General features: G+C 53.8%; 1 protein-coding gene across 2 annotated transcripts in view; it reads left to right on the top strand.

Annotated features, from left to right (window-relative positions):
* FAM163A (family with sequence similarity 163 member A) overlaps window positions 1-15,183 on the top strand; it is a 63,303-nt gene extending 48,120 nt beyond the window's left edge. Inside the window, exons 1-5 of one of the 2 annotated variants that reach the window (XM_079105961.1) lie at window positions 7,083-7,215; window positions 8,688-8,768; window positions 11,592-11,613; window positions 12,431-12,545; window positions 13,116-15,183. In XM_079105961.1, coding sequence (XP_078962087.1) covers window positions 12,453-12,545; window positions 13,116-13,532 — 510 coding nt within the window. In that variant the 5' untranslated portion in view covers window positions 7,083-7,215; window positions 8,688-8,768; window positions 11,592-11,613; window positions 12,431-12,452 and the 3' untranslated portion in view covers window positions 13,533-15,183. Of the gene's footprint in view, window positions 1-7,082; window positions 7,216-8,687; window positions 8,769-11,591; window positions 11,614-12,430; window positions 12,546-13,115 lie in introns of those variants that run through there. The other variant, XM_079105960.1, reaches the window with a different exon arrangement.
* Window positions 15,184-22,216: the final 7,033 nt, after the last annotated feature.

The raw sequence follows: 22,216 nt of genomic DNA, 5'->3' as shown, positions 1-22,216 counted from the left end.
CATGCATGAGGCCCTGGCTTCAATGCCCAGTACCACAGAAAAAAAATGAAATAAAATAGAACAGAAGTAGAATTGTCTGAGGCAAAGTGAAGGTACTCTTCTGATACCTATTGTCAGATTGTCCTCGGAGCTGCTCTGTGGGTTTTCACTCCCATCAACAGGACTGGTGCTGTGGTCTTGTCCAAAGGCCCAGGCAGGGCTCAATGGCAGCTGGCCCAGAGGGGTTAGCCAATAGGAAAAATTTGAAGAATGTTTATCATTGATACTTATTAATATTATGAATATGTTAATATTTAGAGTTTATCCCTATCTCCTTTGTGTCTTTACACTGTGACTTGTTTTTGGTTGTGGAAGTGGCTTCCTGCCTTGACCATTCACCACCTGGTAACTGATTTAAATTTAATTATTCCTCCTTCCCCCGCCTGCAGGTCCCACGACAGGCATCCTCTTTATCATTAGGATTAGTTAATTCTCTCGATTTCACAGCGGTTGCCTTCTTAGCCTCCCCTTCCTGCTTCGCTTCCTCTCCATTCGTCATCTCATTTGCTGGTCCCCGGCCTTTTTGCAGGCGCAGAACTCTGATAGCTGATGGGAGCTACATTCCCGGCCTCCAGAAAACACGCAAGAGTCCACACAAACGAACTCAAAATTCAGGGAGTTCATAATGCCGTCTGCCAGTCTCTTTTGAATGTTACTTAAATCGGCATCCTTCCGTCTCTGAGAGCTGCTGGTAGTTTCTACTGATTATTTTTCTTTGGACAAATTGTTCTCCTGTATAATTAAAAACCACAACTGGGGGGTAAAATCAGTTTCTTCATGGTGTTGCTTTCAAAGAAACTAATACGCAAGATGTATTTGAAAAGCAATTAAAATTCTTTATTGAAGATTCTGAAAATATCTCAAAAAGAAGAATTTCATTTGTAATGCATAAAGAAACTTTTTTTTTTTTTTCTGTACTGGGCTTTGCACATGCTAGGTAAGCGCTCTACCATTGCACCCCTAGCCCTTTTTAATTTTAGAGAGGGTCTCACTAAATTGCCCAGGCTGGGCAATTGAACTTGTAATCCTCCCATGTAGTTGGGATCATAAGTTGGGCACCACTGCGTCCCCAAAAGGCTTTTTGTCCTCCTTCGAGGTGTCCTTCTCTCCCACTATCTTCTGGCACACTGTGCCCCCCTCTGTGCTGGCAGTGCCCCCAGGATGTTCCTCGGATGCTGGCTCCTGGAGACCTCCTCCTCTTCCCTCAGTGTCTGCAAGCGTTCAAACCCTTCTAAATTCTATCAATCCAAGCAGCATGGTGCCCCCTGACTTACCTTCTGCCCCAAATCCGCTTTGTCCGAAGTGAGCTGGTGGACACCACCGCAGCCTAAGCTCTGTGTGAGGACCCTCTCGCTAGCCTCCTGAGCCCTTCTCCAGCGCGGGGCTTACCTGGCTCATCCCGTTCTGGGGGCTCCCCCGTGAGCGCGCCACCTGCAGTTTTCAGCCCTTTGGCCTGACTCAGGTGGAAATGAGCTCCCACCTCCATCTCCCTCCTGTGGGAAGAGTTAGGAGCTGCACTGGAGAATCACACAAGTCTCCCTACCCCGGCCACAGGGGCGAAGTACAGAGATTCGGCTCTAGGAACCATGGCAGGTCAGTCCCCCTGCCAGAGGAGTCGGTGTAGCTCTGCAGAAATGAGATTGGTTGAGATGGGAAGAATAAATGCTAGAGATGTCCAGCATGGAGGCTAGAGTTCATAGCAATAGTACTTCAACACACGAGCCCACTGGGGGCCGGAATATAGCTCGGGTGGCAGAGTGCTTGCCTGGCGGGCACAAGGCCCTGGGTTCCATCCCCAGGCCAGGCTGTGGGCTTGTCCAGGGTGGGATGAGGTAGTTTCTGGGTTTGGAGGCCTTAAAAAAATGCACTGCTAGGAATCCTCAATCACTTCAAAGCAAACTTCAAAACGGGCATCGGAGCTCTCAGGACTGTGGAGAGCCAGTGCTGGGTGAGCGGGTCAAGGAGGCACAGGGCTTTTGCTGAGAGTGCAGGTGGGGGCACTAGGAGAGGGCTCCTGAAGCAAGACCCCCGGGAGGCCCCACCTGCAGCAAGCCCAGCACGAGACAGGGGACCTGGGGGCGGCCAGTGGAATCTGCCAGCGAACCGACTGGCTCAGAGCAAACTCTCCCCTCAGCCATGTGGACCGTGGCTTCCACTCCAGGTCCCTTAGGGGACAGGGGGACCTTCGCCTCCAAATGTGCCTATGTTCATGGGCTCAAGTCCACTGCACAGCACATGTGAGGTTCCAAGTTCACCCCTCCACCCATCCTGGAAACTGTCCTGTTGCATGATCTGATGTGGAAAGGAAGCAAACCCAAGAGAAAAAGCATCTTTATCTCAGATCTTTAAGATTTTATTTTTTAATTGACAAATAAAAATTATATTCATGGTGTTTGGCATATTTTGATACATGAATACATGGGACGGGCCACATCAACTACTAACCTGATGACCTCTCGTACTTGGGTTTTGTGGCAGGTACACTTAAAATCTACTCTCAGCATATGTATGTATAAATTTGTGTAAGTAGTGCTGTTGTACACCTTGTGGTTTTTTGTTTTTTGTTTTCTTTTTCCCCTCCACTTAACACTGCTACGATTTTTCCTTGTCACCATGCCCTGTCTGGTCCATTGTGTTAAACCAGTGTAAACCCCCCAGGTGGGCATCTACCAGAGCTGACCTCTCCGTTCTCCAGAGGCGCTCCTGTGGGGTAGATAACACAGTAGGGAACATCTTCCCACGAGATGCCTCGTGGCCATGCTGAGAAATATGGGGAACACAGAACCAGGAGGATCGCTGTTGCCAGGGGCATGTGTGACATGACATGACCCAGTGGTGACGCCACCTCTCAGCTGCTGCCCTAGCTCCACCCTGCAACCAGCGCTCCTGTGTTCCCATGTCGGCACCAATACTTGGCGTCCTCATTTTTGCCAATCCAACAGGTAAAAAGCGAGAGCTCGTTGTGATTTCAGTTTGCATTTTGCAGATTAACGAGTCATGCATCTCTTTTTTAAAAATTTATTTTTAACCTATACATAAAAACATAAAAATTGTACATATTGATGGGGCTCCACGCAAACTTTTGATACATGTATACACCAGTAATGTTTTAATCGGGTTAAACATCTCCTAAATATTTGTCACTTCTTTATGGTGAAAACTTTCAAAATCCTTTCTTCTAGCTTTTTGAAATGTATAGTGCATTATTGTTGTCCACAGTCGACCTGCTGTACAACAAAACACCAGAATGTCTTATCCTATTTACTACAACTTAGTTACCCGTTGACGACCTCTCCCCATCTCGCCTCTACCCTCCCCACCTCTGGTGGCCACTTTTCATGAAACCGACTCCTTCTGATTTCATATATAAATGAGAACTGCAGGGCTTGTCCTTCTATGCCTGGCTTACTTCACATAATGATCTCCAGTTCTCTGGAGACCTCCAGAAACTTCTCTTTATCTTTTAGAGTTTGATTAAGTCTTGGGAAAGACTTGGTTGAGTTAAACCTCGTGACTTCTGACCTTTCTGTACCTGGATATTTGTATCCTTCTGTAGGTGGGAAGTTTTCTGTCATTATTTCATTAAATAAGCTCTCCACCCCTTAGGCACTCACAAGTCCTCCTTGAACCCCAATAAGCTGCACCTTTGCTCTTTTAACAAAAGTCCCTGTAGTTCACTCCTCTTCATTCTTTGTTTTTCCCCTCTTCCAACTATGTATTTTCAAGTAGCCTGTCTTAAAGCATCCTAAAACTTACTTCTATTTGATTGATCCTGATTTTGATGGCCTCTGTCACTGTTTTAATTTTTGTGTTATGTGTTAGCTCAAGAATTTGTTTTTTTAGCCAGACATCATGGTAGACACCTGTAATCCCAGCAGCTAGGAGGCTGAGGCAGGAGGGTTGTGAGTTCAAAGCCAGCCTTAGCAAAAGTGAGACGCAAGCAACTCAATGAGACCCTGTCTCTAATGAAATACAAAATAGGGCTGGGGTGTGGCTTGGTGGTCAAGTGCCCCTGAGTTCAATCCCCAGTACCCTCCCCCCACAAAAAAGGAATGCCTTTAAAATTGCTTCCATCTCTTTTAAGTTTCTCTACTAGACATGTTTCTCTGTTTTCTTTAAGATGATCAAGTTTCCTTAAAATGACTGTTTTAAATTCTCTAAGAGTTATCTTAAACTGGTTATTATTTGGTCAGTTTCTGGGCACTCTGTTTTGAATATTAGGTTGGCTCATGGTTTCCTGAGAGCTCCAGATGCCTATTGGTGTGTGATGTTACCTGGGCACTGAAGGGTTAGGTGCATATTCCAGTTTTGCTATTCCAGGCAGCACTGGCCTGGCAATACCTGTGCCACCTGAGGTTGGGGTGGGTGGTGGAGATGGTCCCTTGGCCAGGGCTGATGCCAAGCTGGGTCACACCGGAGTCTCACAGCCACGGAGGCCTTCTCGGTCTCAGGAGGAGGGCAGCTGTGTCTGGGGCCCACTCCCAGGCTGGAAGTGATGCAGGTTGACACTTGAGTCTGACCATCAGCTCATAATGGTCAATCTAGAGCTCCATCTGTGAGTTCTGGACTCGCACTGGGAACCCAAACAAAGCCCTGTGCTAGCTTTCCTGCCCTGTTCCCTGGGGACTGTCACTGGGGATTGGGGGTGAGCGGTGGAGGTCATTGCGGCCTGGCCTAACATGGTTCCAGTGGCTCAGTCCGCAGGTGCTGCCTGGGTGGAAGGGGTTGTGTCTGCCCGCACTGGGTTTCTCTGTGACAGCCAGTCTGACTTCCTCTCCCTTCCCCAGAGGTATAGGGAGATCTCTCTCCAAGGGCCAGTTGGAGTAGAGGGCAGAGTGGCATGGGCGCCTCTCTCCTTCCTGCCCTCTTCCAAATGCCCCTTCATTTTGTTAAACTAAGAGCAGGCACTGTGGTCTCTCTCATTTCGTTGGCTTTTGTGAAATAGTTTGGTACATGAATGTCCAATCAACTTGGAATGTCTGTGGGGAGACAGTCACCTGAGGACCTTAGCCGCCATATTGCTTCCCCTCATCTTAATTCTCTCGTTAGCCCTTTGGGCCACCCCTTCTGAACACCACCTGCCATGGCCCATCATTACATCCGTGTCCTTAGATTTTTTCCCTTGGTGACTTGCAAGAGTTCCTCGTATCTCCCAGAGGCCGTTCTCAAACAGTGCTCCCCTGTGTGCTGCTGTGGTAACCTATCTGGGAGATAGGGACCCATGTGGTCACCAACTCTCATTCCAGAGTCAGGACTTGGAAATGGGCATGGGCACAATCGAAGGGAAAGGCTCCTTTTCTTTGCTCCGCTCTGACAGTGTTTCCTGAAGATCCTGGTCCCAGAAGACAGGTAACAGGGGAAGAAGTGGCCCTTTTTTTTCTTTCTGGGGCTGCTGACCTGCGGGTCAATTTCACCAGTTAATAAGTGCTTGGAAGGCTTGATTGCATCGGATGGCATGGAGATCTGGGCCCCACTCAATTACCTCGTGTCCCCAGGGGCCAGGCAGGGCAGAGGGGTGCTGCCCACTCACTACATGTGCTGCATTAGCAGCAGCAGCGTCCCCTGCCAGCTTCTGTCCAGGCAGTGAGGCCAAGGGACTCTACTCCAGTGAGGTCGAGGTCACTGAGGGCAAGGGGCCTTCAGAGAGCAGAGCCCTGCTCAACACAGAGTTGAAGACATTCCATCAGGATGGCTTTTAGTGTCCTCCCCAGCCTCTGCTAGCAGAACCCCCTATAGGGCCCTCCCACCCTGGCCTCTTTAAGGGCTCCAGCCCCGGGCAAATGCACCCTTGACTTCTTAGACTTCCTTCCTCCTCCTGACTTCTGGTCCACTTGCCCAAAGGACACAGAACCCAGAGCCAGTCTTGTTGTGGGCCATGGTCTCTGCAAGTTCACCCCAACCTGTACCCCTGCTGCTTCCAGACTGAACTCCCCCCAGAGGCCTTCCTTCTTGCCTCGTTTTCCAGAGGGCCAGGTGGTGAGCTGCCAACCTGTCACCAGAGCAGATTCCTGAGCTGGGGTGCTGCTCAACTTTTGGAGTCTCCGGGTTCTTGTTTTCATTTTGTGTGTGTTTGGTGTGGGGTGGGTGGTTACTGGAAATTGAACCCAGAGGGGTTCTACCACTGAGCTACATCCCAAGTCCTTTTTATTTTATTTATTTTTAAAATATTTTTTAGATGTTGATAGACCTTTATTTTTATTCTTTTATTTCTATACAGGGCTGAGAATGGAACCCAATGCCTTGCACATGCTAGGCAAGTGCTCTACCACTGAGCCACAGCCCCAGGCCCCTTTTTATTTTTCATATATTTTTTTAGTTGTAGATGGACACAATACCTTTATTTTTATGTACTGCTGAGGATAGAACCCAGTGCCTCACATATGCTAGGCAAGCGCTCTACCACTGAACTACAATTCCAACCCTTATTTTTTGAGACAGGGTTTCAATAAGTTGCTTAGGGCCTTGCGAAAGTTGCTGGGGCTGGCCTCAAACTTTCGATCCTCCTGCCTCAGCCTCCTGAGCTGGAATTACAGGCGTGTATTATCCCTGCACCTGGTTGGAGTCTGTTTTTTAACTCGCTGGGATGATTGTTACTATCCAGCCAATTTGAGAAACCCTACTTCAGAGGGTTTCACCTGGTGACATAAGAAGAGACCTTCTGGAAGGAGAGACAGCAACCCTGGGGTCAGGAGTCTACTCCCTGGGCCTCTCCAGCTCCATCTCTGTCTTGTGTGTGATTAAAGAAGTCACTTGACCTCTTTGAACTTGATTTCTTGATGTAGAAATGAAGATACTGCACCAGACCTCTTACAGTCCTTACATTTCATGAATGATTTTTTCTATAAGTAATCGGTACATTCAGCAAGTATGCCACAAGGTTTGTGCCCCAAAAGCAACTTTCCCCCCAACTATTCCTTTAATTTAAAATATATTCAATGGGAGAAATCTGATCCTATCCTAGAAAAAACAAAACTGACGGATCCCACTGCTGTCTTACTCATAGGTGGTAGTTTCTCTTAGAGCTGTTTTAAATCACAGATAGTCTCAACTCTGAAATGAGAATGTCAGCCGTGAGTAAGGATCGGCGCTTTCCCGGTCTCCTCCTGCTTTCCCTCCCTAATCGCACCGGTTTTACGACCCGCCAGGATAGAAATTGTGGGGTTCTGGGGCTGACAGGTGGGTGGAGCTTAAAACTGGCCCTCACTCGTGTGAATCTCCGGGGCAGGGACGCTCCCCGGGGACCCCGTGCTGCGCCCGGTCTCCTGCAGGTCCCTTAACCCAGGCAGACGCACCGTCTCCATTCGCAGGGTCCCCGGCAGCCTTTGCCCAGCCGCGCATCTGGGGTCGCCTCCAGCCTCTCCTGCTGGGATCGCCGAGTACTGGCCCCACGGGGCGGGCCGCCGGCCAGCGCGGACCCTGCCTCGGGCTGGAGGGAGGATTCACAGCTCAGCAACAGCTTTGCCTAGAAAAGCTCCCTCCCCGGTTCATCGCCAGATTAGTGACCCATCTGCATTGTAGGAGGGACGAGGGGCGGGTTCGTGGAGCCTGAAACAGGGTCTTGGACTCCGCTGTGCGGCGTGCTCGCGGCCGAGCCGAGGCTCTTGTCCCGCACTCTCCGTACTCCTCTGACGTCACTCACGACAGGGCAGGAAGACCCTGCAGTGACCTCCGCGCACCCGGGACCTGCGGTTCCGGGCAGGGAGAGCCTGTTGGGGAAGGAGGCCTGGGCGAGGCCGGTGGGGAGGAAGGGCGTGCGTGAGGCCGCTCTGCAGGTGGCCGGCTGCCTGCTGGCCACAGCCACGCCAGTCCTTCAGGCAGGATGTCCTTGGTCCCCAGCTCTGGCCAGGGCAGAGAACCTGGAGCGGTCAGCCCCATCCCTTCAGAAGGTGGCGCTGTGGATGTGGTTGACGGCGGGGTCCCCTCTCCAGCACAAGCACCCGGAGCCTCCTCAGCACAACTGAGCAGAGGCGGAACGCCACTCCGGAGCATCCTGCCCTTCCCTGTCCCCTCCTGGTAGCGGAGCACTTTCAGTAATGTCGAGCAGATGTTCAAGGAGTTTAAAGCAAGCGACACCAATGATCGGCCTACACTGGCTTCCTGGGTGTCTTGCTGGGGTCCCGCTGGCCTCCTTCAGTGGCCACTTGGCCCAGGCATGGTAGCTAAGGAAAGGCGGGTGCAGCCGGTCTGGGAGCAAGGACAGGCCCAGGGAAGAAGGGGAAGGGGAGGGGCAGGAGGCTCTGGGGCGACAGAGGAGGACGGTGTGCAGACCTGAGTTCTCTAGTGGGGCATAAAGAAAAGAACTGGAAGCCTTCCCCTCACCCACCTTGTGCACCCCCTGCCCAGCCGTGCTCCCCAGGTGTCCCTCCCCCTCCCTTTGGGCCCAGACCCCCAGGTGTGAGGGTTCCAGACAATCGCACAGAGGGAAGGAAATGAGGATGGGACCTGATGCCACCTTACTAGTCTCTCACCAGGTTCTTAGGCTGGGAGCCTCAGGGACAAAGGCAACCGTGGGAGACAAGAAGCAAAGCCTTTTTGAGACTTCCACCTGGGATCCTAGATCACGACCAGTGCCAGCTTCTGCTCCAGCCTGTCTGTCCTCCAGCCTCCATGTCCAGTCCACGCTGACCTTCCCCTTTCTTCTCTGGCAGGAACTGATGCCCTTGGCCATGAGGAACCTCCAACCACTGTCTGCGCAGGTGCAGCCTGTGTGACTGCTCCGGCTGTTTCCCGTAAGTGAAGGCACAGGCCAGCTGGACCCACAAGCAGGTGTCTGGGACCTGAGTGGGGAGAAAGCTGGATGGGGAGGGAGCTTCAGAAAGTCTTGGTCTCAGAGGGCAGGCCCTTGGGATTCTTGAGCTCACAGTAGGTTTGTCATCTTAGGGTGCCTCCAGTCCTGGACTTGGCCCCCCACTGAGTCATTCCGCCCCAGACCTGCTAGGACTTGGGCAGAAACACAGGGACTCCTCCTTCTCACAAAGCTCTGCAAGAGGCAGCTGGCTTGATGGGAGCCCCACAGCCTGACCCTGGCATCCTGGCTCAGACACTTGCCATCCCATGTCCTTAGGCACGTTACTTCATGGTCTGGCCTCCCCTCCTGCACTGTGGGCATTTTGTGAGATTCAGGGAGGTGTATTCGTTACAACAAATCCAGCAGCTTAAAACAACACACACTGATTATCTGAGTTTCTGTTGGTCAGGAATCCCCAGCATGACGAGCCGGGTCTGCTACATCCTTGTCTATCAAGAGACCACAAGCAAGGCTTTGGCTGGGGTTGTGGTTCCCATCTGGATGGATGGGAAGTGGATTCGCTTTCACTCCCACTTCTGTGATTTTTTCAGGTCGTTGGACTGAGGGTCTCAATTCCTAACTGGTGACTAGCCAGAGGCCACCCTTGGTTCCTGACACCTGGGTCTCTCCAACATGGCAACTTGCTGCATCAGAAACCAGCAAAGGAGAGAACTGGCTAGCAGAGAGGGACATCAGAACCTTTGATCTATTCACAAAAATGACTTTCCACTGCCTTTGCTGTATTCTGTTGGTTACAAGAAAGTCACAAGTTGTACACACAGTGGAGCGGAGGGGACTAGACAGGGCTCCTAAGCAACCCTTGGCGTGAGCATGCAGGGGAACGGGACAGAATAAAGTGATGATGTAGTGAAATCACACAAATTCTCTCTGGTCAGAGGTTCATCTTTCCCCCATTAGATGCCCCAGTGAATCCCAGAAGCATCGTCCACTATGCATCTGGGCAAAGTCAAATTGATCTTGAACAGTGATGCTCAAGTTTGTAGAGTTTGAGCTGAGAGTTGTGATTTGCTACCCCCTGGTGGTCAATTTGGGTCATAACTGCCAAGCCTGTGACACTACCCACTGAAATGATCTTCCAACTCTTCCAGGCAGGATGCTTATGATGCAGCAGGGGAAGGGGGATGGATAGGAAGTAACCCAAGACACAACCCCAAGTGCAAAGGACTCGCAATGTAGTGGAGAAGCCCAGATATCCCACATGAAAAGCCGACTAGCATCTTGCCAAGGCAGAATTTGAAGAAAGAACATGAAAAAGGAGTTGCAGTAGAGTCCAGAACTGAGAGAGCGGAGGGATTGGGAAGCCAGGGAAGGATTCTCAGCCTCGAAGGATGGGCAGGATGTGAATGGGGGAGATCATAAATTCCCACTGTAAGCCCTGGGAACCTCTCATCTCTAAAACAGTTAGTCCCAATTATGTGCCTTGCCTACAGCCTCTCCAGGGACATGCCTACCCCTGGCCTCTCCAGCCTTTCCTTAGTTCTGGAACCCTACTACCCCAGTGCCCATGTACTTCTCACCCCTGGACTTTTCTCTCTTGCCTCCCCACCTGTCTCCAACTCAGCCTGTGGAATTCGCACATAACCTTCTATGGCATGTCTCCCAGTACTCAGTTGGACACCTTCTGGTGTCCCCATGCCCCGGGACCATGACGTGGCTACATCTTACTCCATATGGTAGGATGTGCTGAGCGTCCTCATCACTGAGCTATAAGCTTCCTATGAACTGGGGCTGCCTGATATGGCTAAGGCTCTGTGTGGGGGGACAGGAGGTGAGGAGGAAAAGGTGAATCGGTGGTGACATGAAGGAGGTGGGGGAGGATGGCGGCCTTGAAGCTCTGTGTGAAAGTTTGTGCCCAGACAAATGTATCCTGCAGAGAGTGTGAAGCCAGGAAGGTGCTGGAGCCACAGAGGAGAAAGGGGGCTTGGCGGGAAGAAGCCCAGTTAGGAAAGCCATTGCATCAGTGCAGGCCTGAGATGCAGGGTCCTAACTTGGTGCAGTGACCGGGAGAGGCCAAAGAAGAATTTGAGGATTTTAAAGTCTGAGTGACCAGGGGCACATCCTAAGGCCTGCTCAAACAAATTGTAACTGAATCGCCTGAGGCCTTGTTAAAAGGCAGACTCTGACTCCTTAGGCCTCTGTGGGTCCTGAGAGGCCACACTTCCAGCCTGCTCTCCCGGGATGCCCAGGCTGCTGGTCCGCAGACCACAGGCAGCCCCAGGGCAGCTCAGCCCCTTCCAGAAAATTGGGAGCAGTGCTGCTGGGCGGATGGAGCCCTCCAGGAGCAGAGTGGTGGGCAGGAGGTGTCTTTGGGTGAAGGAAAAGGTTCCTCTTCCTCCCAGTGAACACACAGGGTGCCCAGCTCGGTGAGCAGAGTGCAGGTGAGGTCCAGCCCCCATTTGCCTGAGAAATGAATAGCCTACCACGCCCTTCGGAGAAGCCCAGGTGGAATCAGAGGGCTCAGATGGGGCACCTGTGTGGAGAGCAGAGCGATGGCTTTCATCTGTCTTAATTGGGTTTGAGGTGACAGTGGGGATATCCAAGTGAAATGTCCATCTACTGTCCATCTTCTCAGCTGGAGCCCTGCATTGGGGTCTGTCAGCTTGCTGATGAGGAAATGAGAGCAGGGTGGAGATGAGGGAATAAGCTTACCCTGGGGCCCTTCTGCAGTGGGTGACACTCTTCTCCCAACATCTGTCCCTTTATTTTTATTTATTTATTTATTTATTTATTTTTTGTCTTGCAGGTCACCGTTCCCTTTACTGAACGTAAGTGCTCGAGGTCATTCTTCCATCCTCCAGACACCAAGTCCCCATGGTCTTGTTCCCTGGGAGGCCGGAAAATCCCCACTCATCAACCTCCCCAAGGCCCGGACAGCCTCCCACCAGATTTGCCTCCCTCCTGTTCATCGGCAGGGACCAGTGTCCCCAGCCTGGACACAGCCTTCTGGGAGCCAGGCCACGGCCCACCCCCTCCCTCTGCCCTCACCTCACCCTTGTTTACCATGATTTGAAGGAGAGGAGAGTAACCCCCAAAGGAATGTGGGCTTAAGCCAGGGAAGAACCAGGTGGAACTTCTGAGTTCCCTTCTAGCCAGGGCCAGAGGCTCAGGACCATTGGTGTTTGTACCTGGAGAGCAGCAATAAAGAGCACCGCCTGAGGAGGAAGCAGACTGGGTGGCATCCCAGCCAAACCCATCAGGCCTCAGAGGAGGGATGGACAGTGACCACCCCAAACTGTCCCCGTGAGCACAATGCTGCCCACGGCCAGAGCCTCAGCCCCCTACAGAGGCTAGCATTCTATTATTCTGTGTCTTGGAGCCATGGGGGAGGGCAAGAGGAGGTAGGAGAGAAGACTAAAGGAGAAAGACAGCAACAGCCTTGACGCTGGGGGGGAAAGGGAGGCAGAAGTAGCACTAGTCTCTTCCCCACTCCCTGGCCCAAGTGGGCCCAGGCCCCAGCCGCTGCCAGTCCTCAGGTGCCTGGGAGCCAGGGCCCTCCCAGCCCCTGCTGCCCTCAGGTTCCCTTGCCTCCAGCTGCACGCAGTTCCCTGCAGCTGCTCCGCACCCTCCCCACCGTCTTTGCAGAGTTGGATGGGGCGTCGGGCGGATGACAGCGGGAACAGTCGTGATCACTGGCGGAATCCTAGCTACAGTCATCCTCCTCTGCATCATCGCTGTCCTGTGCTACTGTAGGCTCCAGGTCAGTCCCCAGGCCACCAGCAAACCACTTCTGCATTATGGGTAGGCAGAAAACTGGAGGCCCACTTTGGGGCCAACGAAGCGCACAGCCACGGAGTGTTGGAGGCCTAAGTGAAGGCCGTGGGAGCTGTGGGTGGTGAGAAGGGAGGCGTGTGCCCCCACACCCTCTGTACCCTTCAGGCACCCAGGAGTGTGTTGAGAGACAGTGGGCCATCACATTCACGTCTGAGGTTTCAGGGGTGGTGGAGAGGCCACCATTCTGGGGACACTCTAGAGCTGCTACTGGAAAGCCCTGGGCCTGTCTCCAACGTGAGATGTGTGCCTCTTCCTCCCTGTGCGCCTCAACCGTAGCCTGGAGTTACTGCACTGAGAAACGGTGGCTTTGCAAAGCCGACAGGATGCTCTTGTCGGACATGAGTCCCTGGTGTTGGCTTTTATCCCCAGCCCAGGGAGTTGCCTGGCGCCGTTGCTCATGGAGCAGAGGGCATGGGGCGCAGGCACACTCGGAAGTGCACAGGGACAGAGGTGGGGTGTGCGCCGCCTCTCAGCCATGCCTGTCCCCTCCCCCCAGTATTACTGCTGCAAGAAGAGCACAGCCGAAGATGCGGACGAGGAGGACGAGGAGGAGGAGGAGCGCGGCCTTGCCGCCCACCCCAGAGGCCCCACCTGCAATGCCTGCAGCTCCCGCGCCGCGGATGGCAGAGGCAACCTGGCGCCCCTCACCAGCGAGCCCTGCAGCCAGCCGTGCGGGGTGGCCGCCGGCCACTGCACCACCTGCTCCCCTTACCACGCCCCCTTTTACATACGGACAGCTGACATGGTGCCCAACGGGGGCGGAGGCGAGAGGCTCTCCTTTGCTCCCGCTTGCTACAAGGAGGGGGGACCCCCATCCCTCAAATTGGCAGCGCCCCAGAGTTACCCGGTGACCTGGCCAGGCTCTGGGCGTGAGGCCTTCACCAATCCAAGGGCTATTAGTACAGACGTGTGACCCCGCCACCCCCAGCCAGCACACACGCCCACACTGCCGCCCGGGAGGAGCAGAGCGGGCAGCGGGTGGCCCTCCAACAGCCCCACGAAGACTCTCGGTTTCTTTGGTTTTTCTTGCTCCATAGTGGAGGGCTCGCCAGGATTCGAGCTTCTGAGTGCTTTGAGGACCAGGGCAGGCCCAGAGGTGGGGCCCGTCTGATAGGTTGGCTTCGCAGCTCCCCTGTGCCTGCCCCAGCATGGCCCCAACCCCTTCCAGGAACCCCAAGCCCCTGCTCTTGTGTCTGGGAAAAGGAGTGCCAGGGAAAGCTGAAGGAAGGCTCTAGAGGCCTCGGAGCCCTTGGGAGGTGAAGTGGCCATATGTAGAAGAAAAGGGGACAGAGGGCAAGGAAAGAAGGGAGGACTGGACACACCAGAATTTAAGAAGGCAAGTGGGAAGGCCGCCTCAGGACTGGCCCCCTGGGGTTGTCCGTTGGTCGCCAGAGCTAGTACTGTCCCTGGAGCTGCGCCTGGGGATATTGATTACTGAAGGCACCACACCTGCATCTGCACCTCCACCTGGGGGGGGGGGGGGGGGGACGACACTGAGTTGAGCTTAAAGGTCATGGCATATGGTTATGTAGGAACTACACTAAAATGCAACCGTTGGAGTTCCACCCCCCCTCCCCCCAGTTCCTTTTCTGCCTTGGGACCAGCTGCCCCGTGCTGGAGAAGCTTTTTCAAGTCTCATTACTACAGCTCTTTAGCTTAGCCTGCCATCTCTGGTCTTCTCAGGCCCTGGTCCACCTCACTTAGCAGCACCGTGTGTGGCTGCAGTGCTGGTGCGCTCCCTTCCCCACGTGCACACGCACCAGACGCCACCAGCAGGCACTGGGAGCTTTGCCACAGCCAGTCAGGAGAAGGGTCCAGGGTTACCAAGGAGAAAGAAAAGTCTGACCCTAGGCAGCAAGAACAGAAGGTGATTTTTTTTGTTTGTTTTTTAGCTATAGATGGACACAATACCTTTATTTTTGTGGTGCTGAGGATCAAACCCAGTGCCTCACACGTGCTAGGCAAGTGCTCTACCACTGAGCCACAACCCCAGCCCCCAGAAGGTGATTAAGGTGGCCAGTCCCCATGGCAACCCAACAGCCCGTACAGAAGAGCCTGGAGTCCATGGGGTAATGCTGCAGTGACTGACACTGCCCCCATAAGCTCCTCTAGAGGCCGGGTACTCTACTTGGGCGTCCACCTGCGACACCAGATCATTTTATCCGTAGAGAGCAACAGCTCTCACTCCTGAGCACTGGAGAGCTCCGGAGGATCGGATGTGTCTTAGCAATTGAATTTTGTGCTTGCTGCCCTCCTTGGCCAACCCACTGTGGGTCTCCTGGAGGTGGGTCATTTATTGCTCTTTCACTCTTGTCCCTAGTCCAAGTCCCACTTCCTGCTTATAACCCGCAGTGGCCTTATGCTTTTTAAATAATACATCTGATGAATTTTCCAGTTGCTTCTGCAGTAAAAGGTGGTTGTCCCCAGTTCCAAGGGCAGAGCTAACCCCCTGCCCACTCCTGAGTCACTGAATGTTGCAGAGGATGACACAGGGATGAGGCTGGTCCCTCTTCTGAAATCCTACTTTTGCATCTGCCGCAGTAGGGTGCAGTGCAGGGAGTGGGGGAGGGTGCAGTAGAGGGAGTGGGGGAGGGGTGCCCTCCCGCTGCAGCTTCGTGTTTGGGCACCTCAGGTCTCAACCTGGAATTAACGCACATTGGGTTGAGAGGCAGAAGACCTGGGCTTTGGCCACATTGTGGTCATTCGTTAGCTCTAGGATCAGTCCCTTCTCTGAGACTCCATTTTCTCCAGGAAAACCAGAGTGGAGTCTAAGGGCCCTGCAGCGCTGCATGGAGGGAGGACTTCCTAAAAACCTCTGCAGCCTGGCCATTCCCTCTTGCCCTCCTTCTGCCTGGGGACTGATGCACTCCCAGCTATCTGATCCCGTGTACAGGGATGCTTATTGAGTGGTGAAAGATAAAAAGATTAAAAAAAAAACCAACCCACTGGAAGGCAAAGCCATTTTAATTGTCAGACAGACATGTTTTCCTGACCCCCATGAGTTCAAGCGGGAGTGCTGCCTTTGCACCGGGAAGCGGCTCTAGGTGGGCTAAGGAGATTCATCCCAGTGCAGAGGAACAGCGTTGATGCCTTTCCTGGGCTAACGCAACCCCTTGGCCAGCTGCTGGGCCTGGCCGCCCGCCCTGCTTCCTGAGGACCAGCCCCAAGGCCTTGTGCCCCTGCAATTCCACAGCCGGTCGACCCCATGGCCACAGCCTTCCTCACCAAAAATAATGATACCGTCACTGCACCTCCTGCCTTGGAAAAATTGGGAGTTCCCAGCTAACCATCTCCTGCTTCTTGCCCCTGATCTGTCGGGTTCCCTGAGGGCAAAGCATCCTGCGCATCTGTCTCCTCCAATAGCTTTCCCAGCCTAAATGTACTTAACCCAAGTCGAAACCTAGGTCCAGGGTGTTTGAAGCGGGCCACGGCCACCCTGGTGCAGCATGGTCGCTCGGGGCGCAGGCTCAAGCCTGTCTGCCTCACTGCAGCTGCCAGGGTCTGTGTTAGTCAGCTTTTCATCATTGTGACCTGAACTTAGAGGAGAAAAGTTTATTTGGGCTCAGTCAGAGGTCTCAGTCTATGGTCAGTGGGCTCCATTGCTCTGGGCCTGAGGTGAGGCAGAGTGTCATGGTGGAAGGGTGTGGCAAGGAAGCAAAGGAGGCGAGAGTAGGGCCAGGGACAGATGGAGCCCCCAAGGCCACACCTCAGTGACCTACATCCTCCAGCCAGGCCCCACCTGCCTATAGTTTTCACCACTTCCCAGTAAGTCCATTCAAATTGTTAATCTATCAGATTGATTGATCCTCAAATGAGTTCTGAGGTCCCCATGACCCAATCATTGCCCCAAAGCCCCACCTCTGGACCTTGTTGCTTTGGGGAGCCTGCTTTCAACACATGAGCTTTTGGGGGGATGCTCCAGATCCAGATGGTAACAGGCCTGCCCTGTGGAGGAGAAAGCTCAGCCCACTCAGCTGCACTGTCCTTTTAGCTGTGGAGTCTGACCTGCGGGACACTATTTATACACTCTTCAAACCGAACCTGGAACAGGAAGAGAAGGAGGCGGGGCCCAGCCCGCACCGTCTTTCTCCGCCTCCACGTCACCACTCCTGCTACAGATTTCTTGTCTTGCATCTTTGATAACTTGGAGTCCCAACCAAGTGAATGTCCAAATAAATGAGAAATTTGAAATAGAAACCCCACAGGGTCCTCCATTCCTCACCCCAGGAAGGGGCCACTGGGCATGGATCTTAGAGCGAATACTCCCTTTCACCACCCAGAATGTCTATTTGGGGCACCAAAATCTACCCGTTTCTACTGCTTACCTATTAATAAAGCCCTCACCTGCCGCAGGGTGGCCCCTATTGCCTCTGCTGGAGTTCACATCCAGGGAGGACTTACTGGTTTGGGGGAAAGGGACCGTGCATGACAGCTGGTGTCCCGAGGCTGGCAGGTCCCGCCTGTGATGCTGAGCCTCACGGGCAGCAAGCCAGGCTTCGGCCCCTGCCTTCCCCACCTCGCCTTCCAGGACAGCGCTTTCTCCACTGTGTAGCTTGGCTCAAATTGCAGAGCCTCAGAAGCCTGAGGAGACCCAAACAGGGCCACACAGCCATCCCTGTGACCAGTGAAGGTAAGGGAAGTGGGTTGGGCAGAGATGACAAAACAGGAGAGGTATGGAGTAGTGACTGGAAAGCCAGGAATTGGCTCTATATTGCAAAAGAGAGAACTTGGGAACGAAGCCAGAGTGTGTCTGCATCTGTATGAGAGACGGTCTCACCCCACCTCAGGGCCTATGGCAGCCAGGACCACAACTAGGTGGGCAGTGGGGAGCAGGCAGCCTGGCCTGGGCAGTCAGTGCCTGCGGCAGGCCTTCCCAAGCACTGCGAGCACAGCTTCACCCACGGCCCAGGGAACGCTGGCCACAGCTCTGTCACCAGTCCTCTGGGGACAGAAACCAGGCCCTGAGGGAGATCTCCTCATGGCAGCAGCCCCATCCTCAAGCCACCTTCTCTGCCCCTACAGAGCAGCCAGCAACCCCTGACTGGCACGCTGGTGAGGCAGAGTTGCCCCAGGCACGTCAGCTTGGCGGGGGCTTGGTGGTGGGGCCATGGGCCTGGCCCAGCTTCTCCCTGCATCCCTTGACCTTCCTCGGCCTCGGGCCACTGCACCATCCAGGACCTGAAGAGAGGGCAGAGGGAGTGGGAAGCAGTGCTCAAGGCCGCAGGCCCCTCGCTGATAGTCCTGATGGCCCTCTGACCAACACAGCTCTGGGCCCCTGGAGACCACCAGCCCCATAAGTCGCATCACGCCAACCCAGGTCCTCAACCCTGACCCTGGGTTTCAGCAGGGACTCTAGGAGGAACTGCTTTCACCATAAAGCCTCTCGCCCAGCATTCTACACTCAAGGTCATACGTGCTACCCAGGAGTCACTCTATCTAGGGTAAGTCCCCAAACCATGAGGTCTAAGGCCAGGCACTCTGAGGATGGCACAGCAGCGAGAAGGGGCAAAACCAGGACTCCCTCCACAGCACTGTGTGATCAGAAAGGAAGCAGCCCGCCCACCCTGACCCTCACCCCTTCCACTCTCTCAGCTGGATTCAAGCCACTCCTCACGCTCCCCCTGCCTGTACCCTCTCCACCCCCAGTCCCCATTCCCATGTCACCATTCTCTGTCACCCGTCCACTCCCTCTGTGGAGAACCAGGGGGTATGTGACCTCCCAGAACACACTGCGTGTGCCTCAGTTTCCGGGGGCCCTCCCAAGGAGCCAGGGTACTTAGAGAATACCCCATCCTCCAGCCCAGCACACCGCACCCCCAGATCTCATCCCAGCCAGTGGGGACAGCAGAGGAAGGGAATGGGTCACAAGGCCATCCTCTTTTCCGTGACCTTGTACCCTGGCAGACACAGCAACCTAAGGGCAGAGGGTGGGATTTTGAATGAAAGTTCAGTGTGAATCCTCCTGGCTCTGCCACTTACCATGTGACTTCAGGCAATGTTCCGGACCTTTGTGTCTATTTCCCTGATGAGATCCTAATGCCCACCTTAGTCCATTGTTGTGAAATTGAGTGAGCCGATGCCTGGCACACTAGGTGGCTGTTGTCATTAGCAGGATTTGTAGACAGACCCAGGTCTGCATGAGAGGGCAGCAGGGCCCACTCAGGGCTTGCTCAGGCTTCAGGGTGGAAGGCTCCTCTGGGCTCCACTCTCCTGTCCACCTCCACTCATGCCTGCGCCTTTCTTAAGCCCCTCTCCCTACCAGCGCCGGGCACTGCTGGGACCACAGCTCTCTTCACTTCTGCCCCCTTTTTGTTTGGCCCTCTCCCTCCCCAGTAGCGCTGCCCATGGCTCTGCGAGTGACCCCTGCACCCATCAGCCTGAAACTGCATTCACCCCACTGAACTGAATGGAGGAGGAGAGTGTTCATCCCCAACCTAAGGGCACCACTCTCGGTTTGGCTGTGCTTCTGGTTTCACTGGCTCCCAAGTTCAACGCTTGGGTTTGAAAAGCAGATCAACAGGGACACAGAGGACCTCCAGGTCTTTCCCGTGGGCCCGGATTCCTTGGCTTGCCCATTCCTGGCTCTGTTGGGCTTCGCTTAGAACCGGCTACATACTCTGGCTTCCTGGCTACCAGGAGTGGGCCGGGACTCCAGCCATTTGTGGGGAGTAGGTGGGGGGCAGAGACCTGTAGGGAGGGAGGGGAATGAGCCCATGCAGCACGCCATCGGTAACTTCAGGAGAGCCTCCTGGAGGACTGGACCTGCCATGCGCCCCATGCTTGCTAGTGATGGCTCCAGGGCCCCCCCCTTCCTCTGCCCTGAGTCCTCCCTTCTACCTCATGTCCCACCAGGCTCCCCAGAGAAGGAAATGTCAGTGCAGCTCTAAACTCTAAACCGTGGGCCACAGGCAGCTCCACCTCCCTATGATCCCCTAAGGCCCTCCTTCTAACCCACGTCAATTTCCTAAGATGTCAAATCAAGGTGCTCTTTCCCTATGCAGCCTCCAAAGTGGCGAAGCCAACCAGCAGCCCTGCTGTGGCCCTGGTCATCTGACAAATGCTCGTTTTGTCACACTATTACTGTGTGATTTTAGGCCTGTTTTCTAGGTACATTTTGGTTGTGGGGGATGTCCAGGGTACTTTATGTCCAGGGATGTCCAGTCACAGATTGACTTCCACTTCTCAATGAGTTGAGGCAGATTGACCAGTGTCGGGCTGGAATATGGGAATAAGGCTCTGGGGCCAACCTCAGGAGACCCTCAAGCCACACTCCACTTCCACCGTGGAGGAGGAGGGCCTGCAGGATTTGGCCAGATGACCTCATGCCACCAAGCATCACTGACCACCTGTACGCTTCTGCCTCCCTCCTGGGCCTGCTGTGGCTGCCAGTGGAAGAAGAGGGGCTCAACAGGGCAGCTCCCAGCGCACTTGCCTTTGCCCTGGCCCTGCTCCAAAGGGCAGAAGGGTACTCTTTTTAGGCAGGAAGAAATAAGCCCTGTGACACATTCCTTGTCAGGCTGGTCACCAGAGTTTTTGTTCTGGATCTAACTAAACAGCGCAAGCCTAAACAGAGGCCTGACCCTCCTCACAAAGTCCCCTGAACCCTTTCCCCAAACACAGGGCCCAGAGGGAGCTGCCTTTCCCCACCTGTGCACACTGGACCCGTCACAGTGACAGTAACTGAAGAAGCCCACAACTCTGACCATTAGAGCTGAGTCTCTAACTCTTCCCTCGCAGGGCACAGTCCCAGAGGAAGGCAGGAGGTTATCTTGTTCCTGATCCTAAAGGTCAAGATCACCGAGGGCAACTACATGCAAGCCATGGAAAGCTCAATGTTCTCCAAATCCATGAAATGGTTGTTGGATGAACAAATTCAAACACATTCTGGATAAACATACTTATAACAAACATTCTCAAGGATGACATTTTTTGCTTCTTAACTCCTTTGGGGGGCAGCCCTGAGCCCTTCCTGGAGCTTAGGAAATGAACCTCCAGACAGGGCCCCTGCCCCAATCTAGGTAGACGTCACCCCTCCTTTCAGAAGACTCCCCTCTCCGATCCCTGGTGCACCTGGTTCCCCAGGGTGACCAGTCCCAGGGGTCGTGGGGATTGCCCAGGCCTCAGGGAACCACTTGGCCTCTTTACTCCCTCTCTGTCTGGTCACCAACTGCCCCCTCTCCCACACAGCATGAGGACCTCAGCTACAGCTGGCAGCTACAGCTGCCTCCCTACAGATTCCCAGTGGATAGACAATTCCAGGTTTCATGGGTCTGATGGCCAGAGGCTTGGATTGGTTGAATGGTCCTGGGCATCTGAGATTACCTTCCCCTCCAGGTCTGACCAGAAGATACCAGCTCACTCAATCCTAAGCACATAGAAGAGCACAGGGCTCATGGCAGACCCTTGGGCACCAGCCAGGTCGACATTGCTCTAGCCCAACCTCTGGTCCCTTGGTCTAGCAGTTTCCCACTCCTTGGGAAGTGTATCCTCCCTCCTAAAACAAGAGCCCTGCCCGGGAAGGATCTGGGTTCTGGGTCTAAGGAAGCATTGTAAAATTACACCAGAAACCCGCCTCCCATCGGAAAGTCCCCCGAACTCCCCACACCACAGGGCTCCAAAATGATCAGAAGACCCCGCCCCAGGCCTCCAGCTACTGTGGTCTCACCAGCCTTCTCCTTTACCTCCGGACCTGAAAACGAGTCTGAAACAAGTGACAAAGAATGAAAAGGAGCCTCAAAGAAAAAAAGGATTGAGAATTTTAAATAAAACAAAGGTCAAAATAGAAAATGTGCCTAAATTAAAGAAAAATTGAAAGAATCCACAAAATGATGATGATAATGTTTCCTATTGGGGAACAGGGAGTGACAAGGGGGCATAAACGAAGCTTTTCAAATTATGCCTTTTTTTTTTTTTTTTTTTTTTTTTGGTCACTCTACATTTCAAAAAGTTTTTTTTTTTTTTTTTTCTAAGTAAGTTTAAGCGAAAACCCGCGACTGAGGATGCAGGCTCGCCCTGGCCCTCTCGCAGGCGCATGCGCGGAAAGCCTGCTGCGCCTGCGGCAGGGCGCGGGGAGCTGAGAGCGCCGCCTGGGCACTCAGCGGGTGTCCAGGGGCTGCCTGGCTCCACCTCCCCGCTCTGCAGCAGGGACTTGCCGTGGGCCTCTACGGCGGCTTTCAACAGGCGAGGGGCCGCCCTGCTGCAGTTCCGAGCAGTTTTCTCCCAAGCTGGCAGAGAGCTACAGACCAGCGTGAGAAACGGGACGGCCAGCACGGGTGCGTATGGTAGGGTGACGATGGTACTTTTGTCGTGGCTGAAGGAAACACTGCATTATGAAATGCGTGGCCTTCAACCATTTTGGAGCGTACAATTCTGTGGCATGAATTCATTCACAATGTCGCGCAGCCGTCACCTCGATCTTTCCAAAGCTTTCTCATCACCCCTGGCAGAAACTCTGGGGCCGTCGCGTTTGGGTTTATTTTAACAGGTAGGCCCTATTCTTGCACTAAAACAAAGTTTAGGGCAGGCTCATCCTGCCGGTCCTGCTGGAAGGACGGGGCTCAGCCTGAAGGAAGGCAGGAAGCCGCGGGCGGCGCTTCT

This window comes from Sciurus vulgaris, assembly GCF_902686455.1.
Source record: "Sciurus vulgaris genome assembly, chromosome: 12".
Classification (NCBI taxonomy): Eukaryota; Metazoa; Chordata; class Mammalia; order Rodentia; family Sciuridae; genus Sciurus; species Sciurus vulgaris.
This window is presented reverse-complemented; position numbering and strand designations above follow the sequence as displayed.